Raw genomic sequence first — 13308 nt, 5'->3', positions numbered from 1 at the left:
TATCTTGGAAGTTTGAATAAGCAACACTATGTAGTGCAAAAACATGGAAATTAGAGTCAGAAGACTTGGGTCTCCACTTAGCTATATAACTTATTATCTAGATTTCTTTAGACAAGTATCTTTTTCCCGTGAGCCTCAGTTTCTTCATCTTAAAAATGGGATGAATAATTTTCAGGGTTGTGATTGCTAAGTGAAAATATGTACACAAAAGAACTTTCAAGTATAAAGCACCTACTCTTTATTTTTACAGTATAGCATCGCTTTGAATGAACTAAAGGAGACAGATAAAATCTGTCCAACACAGATTTCTATCGGGGCGCTGCCCTCCTCCAGCCAAATACACACCCGCTCATCCACACACATGCACACACATGCATGCACACGTACCCACACAAAGGGGAATGTTGAAACAAAGGGAAAAAATGAGAACCACTTACGGATCACTGACATTCAAACACATGTTGTCGATGCCTGGAAAGGCCCACATGGCTGAGACCAGTGCTTCTGTGCTTGGGTGAAAATTCCTGTAATATTAAAGGATAGAAACAAATTCATGATTCCTCCACTAGACTCCCGTATTAAACTCACGGTCATGAATAATTTGAAGAAATACACTGTCGTTAGGACTGTTTTCTTAAAAATCTACGAAACCTATCATTCTTAGAAAAAAGTGTCATGGAAAAAAATAAGCACATGTCTCTATTTGGCTGCCTTGTTATTCTAATTGTCACATGCGTTTAGTGATCACCTATTGTATATATAACATTATATTATACATAATTCTGATGTTACTATTCAATATTTGTGAGATCAAGAAAAAGTTATTTGTGGGGCCAGCCCAGTGGCCCAGAGGATAAGTTCACACATTCCGCTTCGGTGGCCCAGGGTTTACCCATTCGGATCCCGGGTACGGACCCATGCACTGCTTGTCAAGCCATGCTGTGGTAGGCATCCCACATAAAAAGCAGAGGAAGATGAGCATGGAGGTCAGCTCAGTGCCAGTCTTCTTCAGCAAAAAGAAGAAGATGTTAGCTCAGGGCTAATCTTCCTCAGAAAAAATAAAAATAAATTTAAAAAAATAAAAAGTTATTTGCTACATATTACAACAGATCGGGAAGCCACATATAACCTGGCTTTCTTGATTAAACTCTAGCCATTAAAAATAAAGATCTACTATAATTTTATTCGTAGACAAACACAAAAACTCTTAAAAAGTGATTTGTTGGTGACAGAAGTGTCACGTTGCAATAACTCAAAGTGTTCACTCCTTTGGCAGAATCAGGTGCTGTGTCTCCTAAGTTCTTAATTCTTCAGCATTTTGTGGCATTCATTCAGGCACAACCGTACCTCTGGAGGCATTGTGGGAATGCTGTTTGAGTGAAAGGAAAGAAACTTACGCATAGAAGGTTGTCTGTTCAGAGGTACCGTAAAGAGATGGGGAGATCTGCATCTCTGGATAACTGTTGCTGGAATTTCTCAGTGTGCCAAGGCCCATGGCAGTGGCTACAAAGACGATGGGGAGAATGACCTGAGCAATGAAACCTTTCCAGTTCCTGCGGGTGTGGTGGAATCTCTTAATGAATATAGCCATTATCTTCTTCAGCAACAGTCCAACACCATCCAACCTCTCTCCTCTTGTCAGGATTTTGTCTGATTAAGAAAAAGAGACTTGGCATGTTTCTGGGAAGTCCTGATAAATCAAGTAATAAAGTAACTTCAGAAACTATGGATGGATGGCATGATGTGATTGATATGATGTCATAAGCAAAGCGCTTATATTCTAAAGACTTAGATTTGAGGTTCAGCCCTTCCTTTATGAGCCTTAGGCCTAAGCCTCTCCATCTCATAGAGCTGTACGTAAAACTGCTTTGAAAATTACAAATCACTATACACAAAGTATTGTTAGTCATCTACATAGTAATTTTACATGTCAAACTGAGATATGCAGAATTTTATAAATGCATATTTTCCCAATCTCCAAGGTCTTAATGCAGACACGGTATGTATTTCTAATTATTAATACTCAAGAGAGAGCTTCTATCAATAGTGAATTGAAATAAGACAAATACAAACCAAAACATGAGCCCAGTCTAAGAAATTCTTATTGTGGGTAACTTAGTGATGGTCAGTCTAACCAGCTCTCATTCTAATGTGACGTGCAATGAATTCGCCTTAAACCTGGGAAGGGAAAATGTTCCCCTCCAAAGTGTAATTCCAGTTCAAACACTCATTCATGACATTCTCTTTAGAAATTTGGACTGATCTGATGGCGTTTCAAAAGTCCATTTTTACCACTAGAGTCACAAAAAAGAACTCACTGGAGAAAACGTCTACCCTCCCCCTCTCTGAAATGCTGTTCAAGTGCTGAGAAAAATTCCATGGTTTCCGAGAGTGAGAGCCGCTGTGGAGGTCATAAGCCATTGCTTCCTCAGTAGTGCTCTTACACCTGATCATTTCTGCAGCCCTCTCTAAAAATAGGTTCAAATACAGCCTTCCCTCCGAAGGCCTGCCACCAAGCTCTCCTTTACATGTGAGAAGATGACAGTATTCGTCAACTCTGTGGATATTTTTAATTCTCCATCCCAAATTATGCAGCACAAAAATCATGATCTTCATTTAGCTGATAACGAAAAATACAAAGCTGCTTAATTTAAAATGAATTCCAATTAAACAGAGTGAGCAAGTTTAAATGCAACTCCTATCTCTGCAAAGGAGAATTGCAGAGGGAGCTGAATATTTTAAGTTAATTAGTATGCTTTTCTGTTTCTTGAGAAATTACATGTGGATGACTTTCAGGTGTATCGTCCAGAGCAAGTGTGCTTTCCAAAAGATAATGTCAATGGGGGAACATTCCGACTGAAGAATGGTGGCAAATTATGGACAAATGCAGAGGCAAATACATAACATTTACTTCCTGAAGCAGATGACCGCTTTCTAATCAAAGTCCTCAATTCCATGGACCCAACAATTATATTCCCCAAAAGACGATAAATGAGGAATATGGCAGAGGACAAATGACTCTCCCGAGCTGCAGAATTAAACAAACATCAGAGATGATCTTTTTTGAGTTTTAGAGGCAGACAAAATGTTTAATTAAAAGTTCTGCTCTTAGAGATTTTTCCCAATTTAAGCAAACTGTTGGAGTGACTACTCCATAATTTATACATTATTTTAGTATATGCTTCCTTGAATAAATAGTGTTTCCAAGGACATAAGCGAACTCTCAGAAAGAGAATAAGAGGGGATAAAAGTTATTTTACAAATGGCCAGCCTAGTGGCGCAGTGGTTAGGTTCACATGCTCCGCTTCAGCAGCCCAGGGTTTGTGGGTTTGGATCCTGGGCCTGGACACACACACACCACTCATCAAGCCATGCTGTGGCAGCCTCCCACATGCAAAAAAATAGGGGAAGATTGGCACAGACCTTAGCTCAGGGACAATCTTCCTCACCAAAAAAAAGATAAGTTATTTTAAAAAGAGCCCCATTCCTCAAAGTTGTGTCAAGAAACATGATTTTTCAAACATCTTGCGTGAAGAATTGGGGGAAAACCTGTTATTACAGATTCCTAGCCATCAAGTCCAACTTCATCAAGTCAGAGACCCCTCCCGGAAAGCCTCTTCTCAGAGCCTGGATTCGATCAGCACCTGATTCATTCAATGGGGGGAAGCTTAGACATATTTTCCAATGAGGCCCCATAAAGAATGATGACTGTTTTTTTAACTTGTTTTGATGACTATTACCTCCACTTGAATGTGTCTAATAGCAGCGAGTGAACTACCTTACAAGGTAACTTTGTCCCTTGTTGGACAGCACTGATTACAAAAGGATTCTAGCTCTTTGAACACAACTCAAATTCTAGTAATTTACGTCTTGAAAATGACTTCTGATAGTTGAAAGGAATACTCATCACCACCCTAATAAGGAAGCTCTTTTACATTCTGCAAAATATTCTTGAAATAGAGAATTCGATTGGGTTCAATGTTTGGCATATATACAAAAGAGAAAGCTTATATTTCTTTAGTCTTTCTGAATTTAGAAATAAAATTTAAAGGGGAATTTAAAAGAAAATCAAAATCTGTCCTTGATTTTCTCACATTTAGGTCATTTATTGGAATTAAGCAAAAGATGTGCGTTAGAGGTGTACCATCTCTGTCTGTGAAGTTGCTGCTGCTCACAGACAAGTCGTCAGGAGTTGAGGTGCCGTTGGTACCGGAATTTCCAATTTTCTGTTGTGTTAAATGCTCAAGCCTCATATCACTATTTTTTTGTGACTCTTTAGTCAAGTTCAGAAAGACCTAGAAAGAGAAGCCGGAACAGTTCGTTAACATAAAACGTGCGTGTCTTTTGTAGTTTCTGAATTCAGTTTTGATTTTGAATTTTTGTCATCTTTATTGAGAGAAATGTTCGACTTAAGTGAATATTTTGGGGTGACTTAAAGTGAACATTTTTGTCTGTAAAAGATACATGTAATTGAGTGATGTGTTGTTCTCAGAAGTCAATCTGACCTAAGAATCATATTGAGATAATTTTGAGATTTTCTGATTTTGTGGAATGTTTATTTTAAAAATATTTCTCTTCTTTTTTAAAAAAACTATATACATTTATTCTAAGGCAATTATTTATTCTAAGGCATATTTATTCTAAAGCAAGTTATATCAGCTTTAAAAATAAAGGAAACGTCCAGATGTACCTCTTCCACGGTGGTGTCTGAAATGCCGTAGCACCCGATGTTGAGGTTGCCCATGCCATTGTCCAGCGCTCTTAGGAGTGACAGATAGGCCCCTGAGACTTTGGTGCTAAACGGAGGAAGCACATAAACAAGTTCTCCCCCAATGTCCTCCTTGAGGTAGGCTTCAGGGAGGTGTGACCGGATCATTGCTGTCACGGCCATCGTGTCACATACGGTACTTGCGTTTAGATTTGGACTCTAAAGACAAAAACAGAAGTTAAACACTCCCTTGTGTTCACACTGTAGTGCCCAAGGGCCCTCATCAGAAGGTAGTGAGTTCTTTTGGGCCACCCCAGACCTGAGTCAGACCACACACCATTCCCTCAGTGGCTCCCTGTCCCGCTGGGGTCCCCAGAGTTGTCTGCAAGTCACTATTCTACTGGCTCTCCTCTCCCACCTCAGCTTGTCCCTTCTCCACCCTAACTGCCTGCCCTCCTCCCTCTCCCCTGCTCTACTCCAGCCACAACACTCTCTTCTCTGTTGTTAGAGTGCCTCAGGCTCAGGCACGCCCTCCTCAGGGCCTTGCAATTGCTGTTCCTTTGCCCCCAGATAGCGAGCGACACGGCTCATTCTTTCCTGGCCCCTACTCTTGGCTCAACTGTCACCTTTTCAGAGACCCTTTCTCTTACTACCCCACTTAGAATGGCCCTGCCCAGCATTCCCTATTGCCCTTCCTTTTCTTTATTTCTACCTGTAGCATTAATCAGTTGCTAATATACTAAATAAGATACTTGTCAATTGTATCATCTGAATTCCCTGCACTCCATCAGAATACAAACTCTATGAGGGCAGAGATTTTAATATCGTCAGTTCACGGCTTCATCCCCAGTGCCTAGAACAGTGCCTTGGACACATAATAAGGTATCACACACCTAACACATAAATTTTTGAGTGAATTAATAAATATAATAATGAACTACTTTTTATGTTTTGGAATTCACATCGGGATGGTCAGATATAAAGTAAGTGATAATAATCAAAACCTGCCCGATAACCTATCTTGCCCAGTATTGGTGAATCATACGTTATTTGAGTTGGCACAGGGATCCTTAGCATCCTTGTTCTTCAGAGACGTAGAAGCACCATTGGCCTGAGTTAGTCCCACTCAAGGAGCTTTGATCGGAAAGTGAACACATGCCTGCATATTCTCTTCATTTGCTTTTGAGAGAGCAGAAAATCTAATTTTTAGCCCTCCAGGCAGAAATGCCAGGGAAGCTAAAAGGCTGATCCTCCATCATTTAGATTTAGATCATTTTTTACCTAGCACACTGGTTCTCCACGTGAGATCCCAGACCAGTAACATCATCAGCACCTGGGACCTTATTAGAAATGTAGGAAATTCTGCAGCCCCATCCCAGCCCAACTGAATTCTGACTGCTGAGGTGGGGCCACAAATCTGAGTCTATCCAAGACTTCCAGGTGTCCTGATGCTCGCTCGAGTTTGAGAAACACGAATCTAACAGATAAACAGTGAATTTTAACAGTGAATAAAGTTGGAGAGATTCTGTCTCTCTTTCATACACAAATTAATTTACAACCCCATAACAAAGGTATGTTTCCTCTCCTTCAAACCTTTTTCTTGGTGAGCGTGAGGTGGTAGCCATCCCCAAATGCTTCCTTGAGGTAAAACGGTGACCCGCAGCAGCGCAGCCCGCCCTGCTCCAGGAAGGCGATGCGGTCGCTCAGCACTTCAGCCTCGTCCAAGTGGTGCGTCGACAGAATGATTGTTCTGGCTTCAAAACACAGAGGAGAACAACCGAGAGTGAAAAATGAAGATACAGTTCCCAAGATATACAGAGTTAGCACAAGTAAGTCCTGTGATTTATGAGAGGAGTCATGGTTTATGAGCTAACGGAAAAACTGACCAGAAGGAGCTTCCAAAATCATCCAAGAGAAATTCAGGAGGGGTGTTCTTAAATATTGGGGGGTATTTTTCTTGTAAGTTGGCAGCAAATAAGCAGTTATTATTCTGTGTGGCTAAATGTCCCTCATTTGTAGCGTGGACATTGGCAACCCCTCCCAATGTGCGAATTTGCTCCTTTGGCTTCATTTCCATTCTCGCTCTCTCTTCCCCTTTCTTCACTATGAAAAAGCAGTAATTTTAAAGACTTTGAATATTCTTCTCGATTAATCCACTCCACTCTGATTGCTCCTCTGCCTCACATCCTGTTAGCACTTATTTAGTCTGTTTTCAGTTTATTTTCATTTGTGTATGTTTGGTATCTCTAATTAGATTCTAAGCTCCTCTAGGCAGAATTTGGAACTTCTGTTGGATTTGCATGCTCTGAAAAAGACCAGCTAAGGGATCAACTCACTGTGGGCACTACATAGATATAGCAGTCCCCCCTTATCCACGGGGATCCGTTTCAAGATCCCTGTGGATGCCTGAAACCGCAGATGGTACCAAACTCTTTATATACTGTTTTTCCTACACATACATAACTATGATAAAGTTTAATTTATAAATTAGGCACAGTAAGAAATTAACAATAATAACTAATAATAAAGCAGAACAACGATAGCAGTATACTGTAATAAAAGTTACGGGAGATCTTAGCAACCTCAGCATACAATGTTTTTCTTTCCTTATTAAGTAGAAAACTTTCACCTTTTCACTTAAAGGAAGTACTTTACAGCTTCTCTTTGGCATATCCAAATTGCCAGCATCACTACTGTTGTGCTTTGGGGCCATATTAAGTAAAATAAGGGTGACTTGACACAAGCACTGTGTACTGCGACAGTTGATCTGATAACCGAGATGGCTTCTAAGTGACCAGCAGGTAGCGTCTACAGTGTGGATCCGCTGGACAAAGGGACAGTTCATGCCCCTAGCAGGATGGAGTGGGACGGGTGAGATTTCATCACGCAACTCAGAACGGTGTGCAATTTAAAACCTATAAATTGTTTATTTCTGGAATTTTCCATTTAATATTTTCGGACTGTAGTTGACCTCTGTTAACTGAAACTGCAGAAAGCGAAACCGTGGATAAGGGGAGACTATTGTATTAACTAATTGATGCAGAAATTGAACTGGAAGAAGAAAAACTTGGGAAAAGGAAGAACCCATCTGAGACTTTTAATGGAGATAATAAACAGAAAAGGCTTCTTCTTGTCTGGGTGCATCCAAGAGGGCAAAATTATGACTTGGGTGGAGAAGTTATAAGAAGGTGCTCATACCAGTTTTGTTCTTGGATATAACATCCCATATACTTCGGCGAGAACACGGGTCGACTCCAGTGGACGGCTCATCCAAAATCACCACCCTGGATCCACCAATGAGAGCGATGGAGATAGATAACTTCCTCTTCATTCCTCCCGACAATGTTCCAACTCTCTTATGACGATGACTATACAGGCCAGTATCTTTCAAAGTCCTTCAAAAATTATGTATGGTGGTTAGTTTTTGCAGATAGAATACTGGAATATTGGAAAAATATAATAAGCACCCTAGATGATAGGTATTCACTAAGTAACTATTATGTGCTCACCAAGGTACAAGAAACTATTGAGGATTCATGATATAAATTTTATTATTTATCATCTAGCTGGAGATACAAAGTTAATACTCAGAAAATAATACAAAGGAATATATGACTTATGATTTTACTCATCCATTTGATAAATATTTGCGGATCGTCTGCCTGTTTTGTGCCAGACCGTGTTTTAGGTGCTGGAGAAAATCCGTGAGCAGACAACATTCCTACCCATACGACTATGATCTAGTATGCCCATGTGTCAGGAGGGATGCGGGGGAAATTCCATCAATAAATAGATTCCCAAGGATGTTTATAATATGCCACGCAGTGGTAAATGCACCAAAAAAATAAATAAAGCAAGGTACAAGAAATAAGGAGTGCCTGGGGCTTGCTATTTTAGGCATCTATCTTATACATGGTGGTCCCCTCAGAGAAGGTGACATTTGAGCAGAGACCAGGAAAGCGGAGCAGTAAGTCAAATGGCTGTCTGGGGAAGGCTGCTCTAAGTAGAGAGAACAGTAAGTGAGCAGCCCTGAGGCTGGAGCAGGCCTAGCATAATCAAGTGTGCTACTGGGCTAGTGTGCCAAGAGCAGAGCAAATGAGGGAGAGTAGAAGGAAATGAAATCAGAAGTGAGATTGGGAGCAGGTCATATAGGGCCTCGAAGCCCTTGATAAGGACATTACAGAGTTTTATACTGAGTGTGGTAGGAAACCATCAGAGGGTTTTGAACCCAGGAGTGACATGGTCTGATCTGCAGTTTAAAAAGATCTCTGGCTGCTCTTTGAAGAATAGTTTGTATAAGGGAGAGTAGAAGCCAGGAGTCCAGTTGAGAGGCTTGGACCAGTGCAGTAGCCATGGAGAGTAGAAGCAGAGGATTTGGGGCAATATATGAACCAGAGAAGAAGAGATTTAAACAGTTCCAGTATAATAACAGGCTGCTGAGGAAAATGACATTAAATGTATACATACCAGAGAAATAGAAAAACTAAAAACCAATTGTTTTGTGAGAAAATGTTTCCTATTGGTCTTATTACCGTAGTTTGACTTCTCTTTGAGAGGAATTACCAACACATGTTCTTGTTCCTGTCATGACTGACCTTTTTACTTCCTCGTGCAGCTGCTTTTTAGTCCAGTGAGGAACTTTGATGGAGCCATATAAGAGAAGATGCTCCTTGGTAGTGAGATAACTAAACAAGACATCGTGCTGCATGCAGACCCCCATACTCTTCCGTACGATGTGTAGGTCTGTTTTGATATCTTTTCCATAAACAAAGATGGTACCTGCTGAGGCCCCAAACAGCCCAGTCAACATGGAGCTGGAAATGAAGAAATGATAAATTAGGTGGGAACCAAGCATTGAAGCTTGGTTTTTAGGACGAGATATATCTCAGTTGTTAGCAAAAAATATTGCATTGTATCTCCTCAAAGTCAAGCTATGAAATAAAATAGTATTAAATAGGAATAAAAATTAAAATTACTTTCAAGCTTTTAATAATTTAGAGTGTTAATAGACACTACATAATCATGATGGTGGTGGTGGTAGGTTGGTAAGAATGATAGAAACGGTTGTGCTCTTTAATTGCAAGTGTACTGTCTCCTTGAGCAAACTCATGCCCTTTCCTGGCATCAGATAGTGTCTACCGGTCATTAAGTCTCAAAATTATCTCTCTAGTCCAGATCTCCACCCTCAGTTGTGGGCTTGCTCTATCCATCCAACAGACAATGCCACTTCTCCATAGGACATCTTACAGGATCCTCAAACTCAATATATTCAACACTTAACTCATGATCTTTGCCCTCAAATCCTTTCCTTTGTTGATGTTACCTCTTTCACTATATGATAAATGTATATACTGGTTGCACAAGCCTGGAATTTAGAGTCGTTTTTGCATCCTCCTTCTATCTTCATCTCCTAACTCATCCATATTTCTCCATTTTCCCAGGCACCACCTTAGTGCAAGCCGCCGTTACCAATTACCTACCAGCTGCTGTAGGCTCCTAACTCATGGCCCTTGGCCATCTTCAGTCCCTTCTCTACAGTGTAACTGGAGAATTCTCACCTAGATAATTCCTCTTCCTCTTTCAGATAGTTAGTAAACTGAGCAATTATTTAATATCCATCTTCTCCACTAAAACACAAGCTCCCTTAGATCAGGGAAACATCATTTCTCACCACTCTCTCTCAGTGTCTAACTTGTGCTTTGCACATAATAGACCCTAAGTGGCTATTGTGGATTAACTAGAGAATCAATGCAATATACAATTCTTCCCATAAAAACACATTGAAATACAAATAATATACTTCATTCTTTATATTCAGAAAATAAAATGGGGACTTTCTCAGCTAAAATTGCAGGCTCTTCGAAAGCTTTCTTTATCCCTTTTCTTCATTGGCCTCTAATTGCCTATTAGAAATCTTGCTTTTTAAGCATTATATTCTCACTAAAAAGCCAACTCTGAATTTAAACAGGTCATAGAAATGAGAACAGCTGCATGTTCACTCATTTCATGACCTCATGACCTTCCTTTGTCCCCTTTTATTTACAAACATTAATTTGAATGTTTTGGCAGTCACTGAGCCTACTCATGATGATACTAAACAGGATATCCAGCAACTGACACATTTCCTCAAATAAGGATTGAGCACCAATGGCTCCTTAGAGCTGATTCCAAGGTAAGCAATGTGGAGCATTGGAGGTGAATCACAAAAAAGAAATGCAGAAGAATGTCACTTTAAGAATATTTGAATCTGCTTCTCCATTCAGACACAGGAAAATGCTAATTAAGTGAAGAGTGAGAAAGAACAGCCCACGTGTCACTCTTGACCTTTCTAATCTCTGTCTAATAACTGGTGATTCTGTTGTTTCTTTAGGAATCAAGGCAAGGATTCTCTGTGATGGAGCAGCTGGGGCTGAGTGTGTTTATACTGGGGTGTTTAAACTCAAATTTATCCATGGGTCAGAATAAAAACACAAATAAGTGAACAGACTGGGCGTATGAGGCAGTACAGATTGGTGGGGACCCGGGATAAACCAGAAAGCAAATGCCTCCTTTAAGAGAACAGTCAGTAATTGGCCCCAACTCATTGTCCCTACTTAAGACTGTAGACCCAATGTTGCTAGAACTTGCATTATCTAAGAGATGCCACAAATATTTACGTATATTAGAAAACTCCTCCATTTTAAAATATTGGCACTGAATTAAAAATTTTAAGTCCTAGGTGTGCCAACATCTGTTCTTTGAGCTCACGGTTTGGGACCTCTGATTTAGCTTCCGTTCTACATTATACAATTTGAGCTATTTTAGTCCATTTGGTAGATGTAAGAACTTTATTTTCTATGAAGGAGGTGAGGAAATATTAAGTAATATGCTTCTATGGCAGTAGTAACATACATGAAAAATAACATACATGGTGGTAGTTTTCCCAGCTCCGTTGGGTCCCAGCAATGAAGTAATGTGCCCTTCATAAAAGTTCAGATTGAGATTATCAACGGCAATTTTTGAGCCATAGATCTTTGTGACCCCATGCAGGGCAACCCCAACTGTGAGATCTTTAGGTTCAGGCTCAATGTTGGAGGGAAACATGTATTCAGGACCTGGAGAGAAATTAAGAGAAGAGTTGTAAGCCCACAAATAGGGAAATTGGAGCCAGAGTTAGATTTTTCTCTAATTAAAAACTGAAGACTATAATAATACAACCTTTTAAGTAAAAACATAATTTATATATAGTTTTCAGCCTCCTTCTCACTTGGTTAAAGAATGAATGAGAGTGAGAAACCATATTCTGTAAGGTTTATATCACCCTTGTATGTCAGAAAAAGCAGTCCTAGTATTCAGAATTGCAATAATGAATTATCCTTTATTCAACAGATTTCAAATATTCAAAAGACAAGTCTACGTCTTGGTTGTCCGACTGAACAGGAGGATACCAACTTACGGAATAAATGTCTACAAGGTGTGATTTTACAGAGACAAGGCTAGCTCAAATCCGTGGCTTATAGAATCCAGTCATTAATTACTATCTACATCTCCTTCAGGTATCACAGAAGGACCACTTACATGGGTCATCCTTCGCAAGGATAACCTACTCATCCAATGTCAGTAAGACATGAACTTTAAACTGTTGGTCCAGTGGGTTATGCTAAGTTATCCATAGTTGTTACATGGTTACTCCTTATGATTAGTGACAGATGGCTGGAGTTAGGGGTGCAGACTGCGGCCAAGGAATAAAATTTTTCTCTGTGTGAGTCTAACTGGACCACAAAGGGATCTGCAATCTTGGCCTAATTAGCACCATATGCTAACCAACAGAGCTAATGAGCCCAGAAAAAGCCACAATTTAATCTCCATAAGAGTCTAAACACATACGTGTAGACATATTCATCCATGACTAAAAGGATGATAATTTTGCCATTCTGAAAAACATAATTAAAATCACTAGTCATGTAAATTGTACATCACTTCTCTCATAGTAATGCCTGTTGTTGACCTACTTGTCTTACTGGCAGATGGGTTGGTGTTCTGCATCATGATGTTAGTAAACATAAGGCCATTGCTTTTCTCGTGCTTCACATCTGCACATCCCAATCGCTCCTTCCAATAGGAAGGAAGGATTGGAAAATACCATGGAGCTGCCATACCATATGTACCTGTAATAAAAATGTGTTAAGAAAAGCAAATTTTAGTTGATTGTTAACATTTAAGCAACAGAAGCTAAACAACAAAATATTATATATGGTTCAGGAAGTGTTTTCTTTTTTTTCCCGATTCTATAAACACTAAAGAGTAGTCTCAGTTTCCAGAGTAAAATAAAAAATATAGGCTTTCTTTTATTAATTTTTTAGTTTCAATGAAGAATAATTGTATACCATAAAATTTACTTTTTGTAAGTGTAGTTAGATGATTTTTGGTAAATATATAAAGTTGTGCAACCATCGCCACAATCCATGCATTAGAACATTCTAGAACTCCAAAAAGTTTTTTTCTGCCCATTTACAGATAACCCCTGTTCCCAACCCAAGTCCCAATCACTGATATGCTTTCTGTCCCTATATATTTGTTTTTGATAGAAATTTTATATAAATGGAAGAATACTCTTTTAT

At 39.5% G+C, this 13308-nt stretch overlaps 1 protein-coding gene across 1 annotated transcript in view; it reads right to left on the bottom strand.

Moving 5' to 3' along the window:
- ABCA12 (ATP binding cassette subfamily A member 12) overlaps positions 1-13308 on the bottom strand; it is a 161542-nt gene that overhangs the window by 32080 nt on the left and 116154 nt on the right. Inside the window, exons 27-35 of the mRNA XM_046643712.1 lie at positions 12700-12855; positions 11616-11802; positions 9304-9522; positions 7907-8103; positions 6302-6462; positions 4691-4927; positions 4145-4295; positions 1398-1650; positions 438-524 (exon numbers count right to left, since the gene is read on the bottom strand). Of these exons, the coding sequence (XP_046499668.1) occupies positions 438-524; positions 1398-1650; positions 4145-4295; positions 4691-4927; positions 6302-6462; positions 7907-8103; positions 9304-9522; positions 11616-11802; positions 12700-12855 (1648 nt within the window). The remainder of the gene's footprint in view (positions 1-437; positions 525-1397; positions 1651-4144; positions 4296-4690; positions 4928-6301; positions 6463-7906; positions 8104-9303; positions 9523-11615; positions 11803-12699; positions 12856-13308) is intronic.

This window comes from Equus quagga, chromosome 17 (assembly GCF_021613505.1).
Source record: "Equus quagga isolate Etosha38 chromosome 17, UCLA_HA_Equagga_1.0, whole genome shotgun sequence".
In the NCBI taxonomy this organism is placed as follows: Eukaryota; Metazoa; Chordata; class Mammalia; order Perissodactyla; family Equidae; genus Equus; species Equus quagga.
The sequence above is the reverse complement of the archived record's forward strand: the minus strand, read 5'-3'. Positions and strand labels throughout refer to the sequence as shown.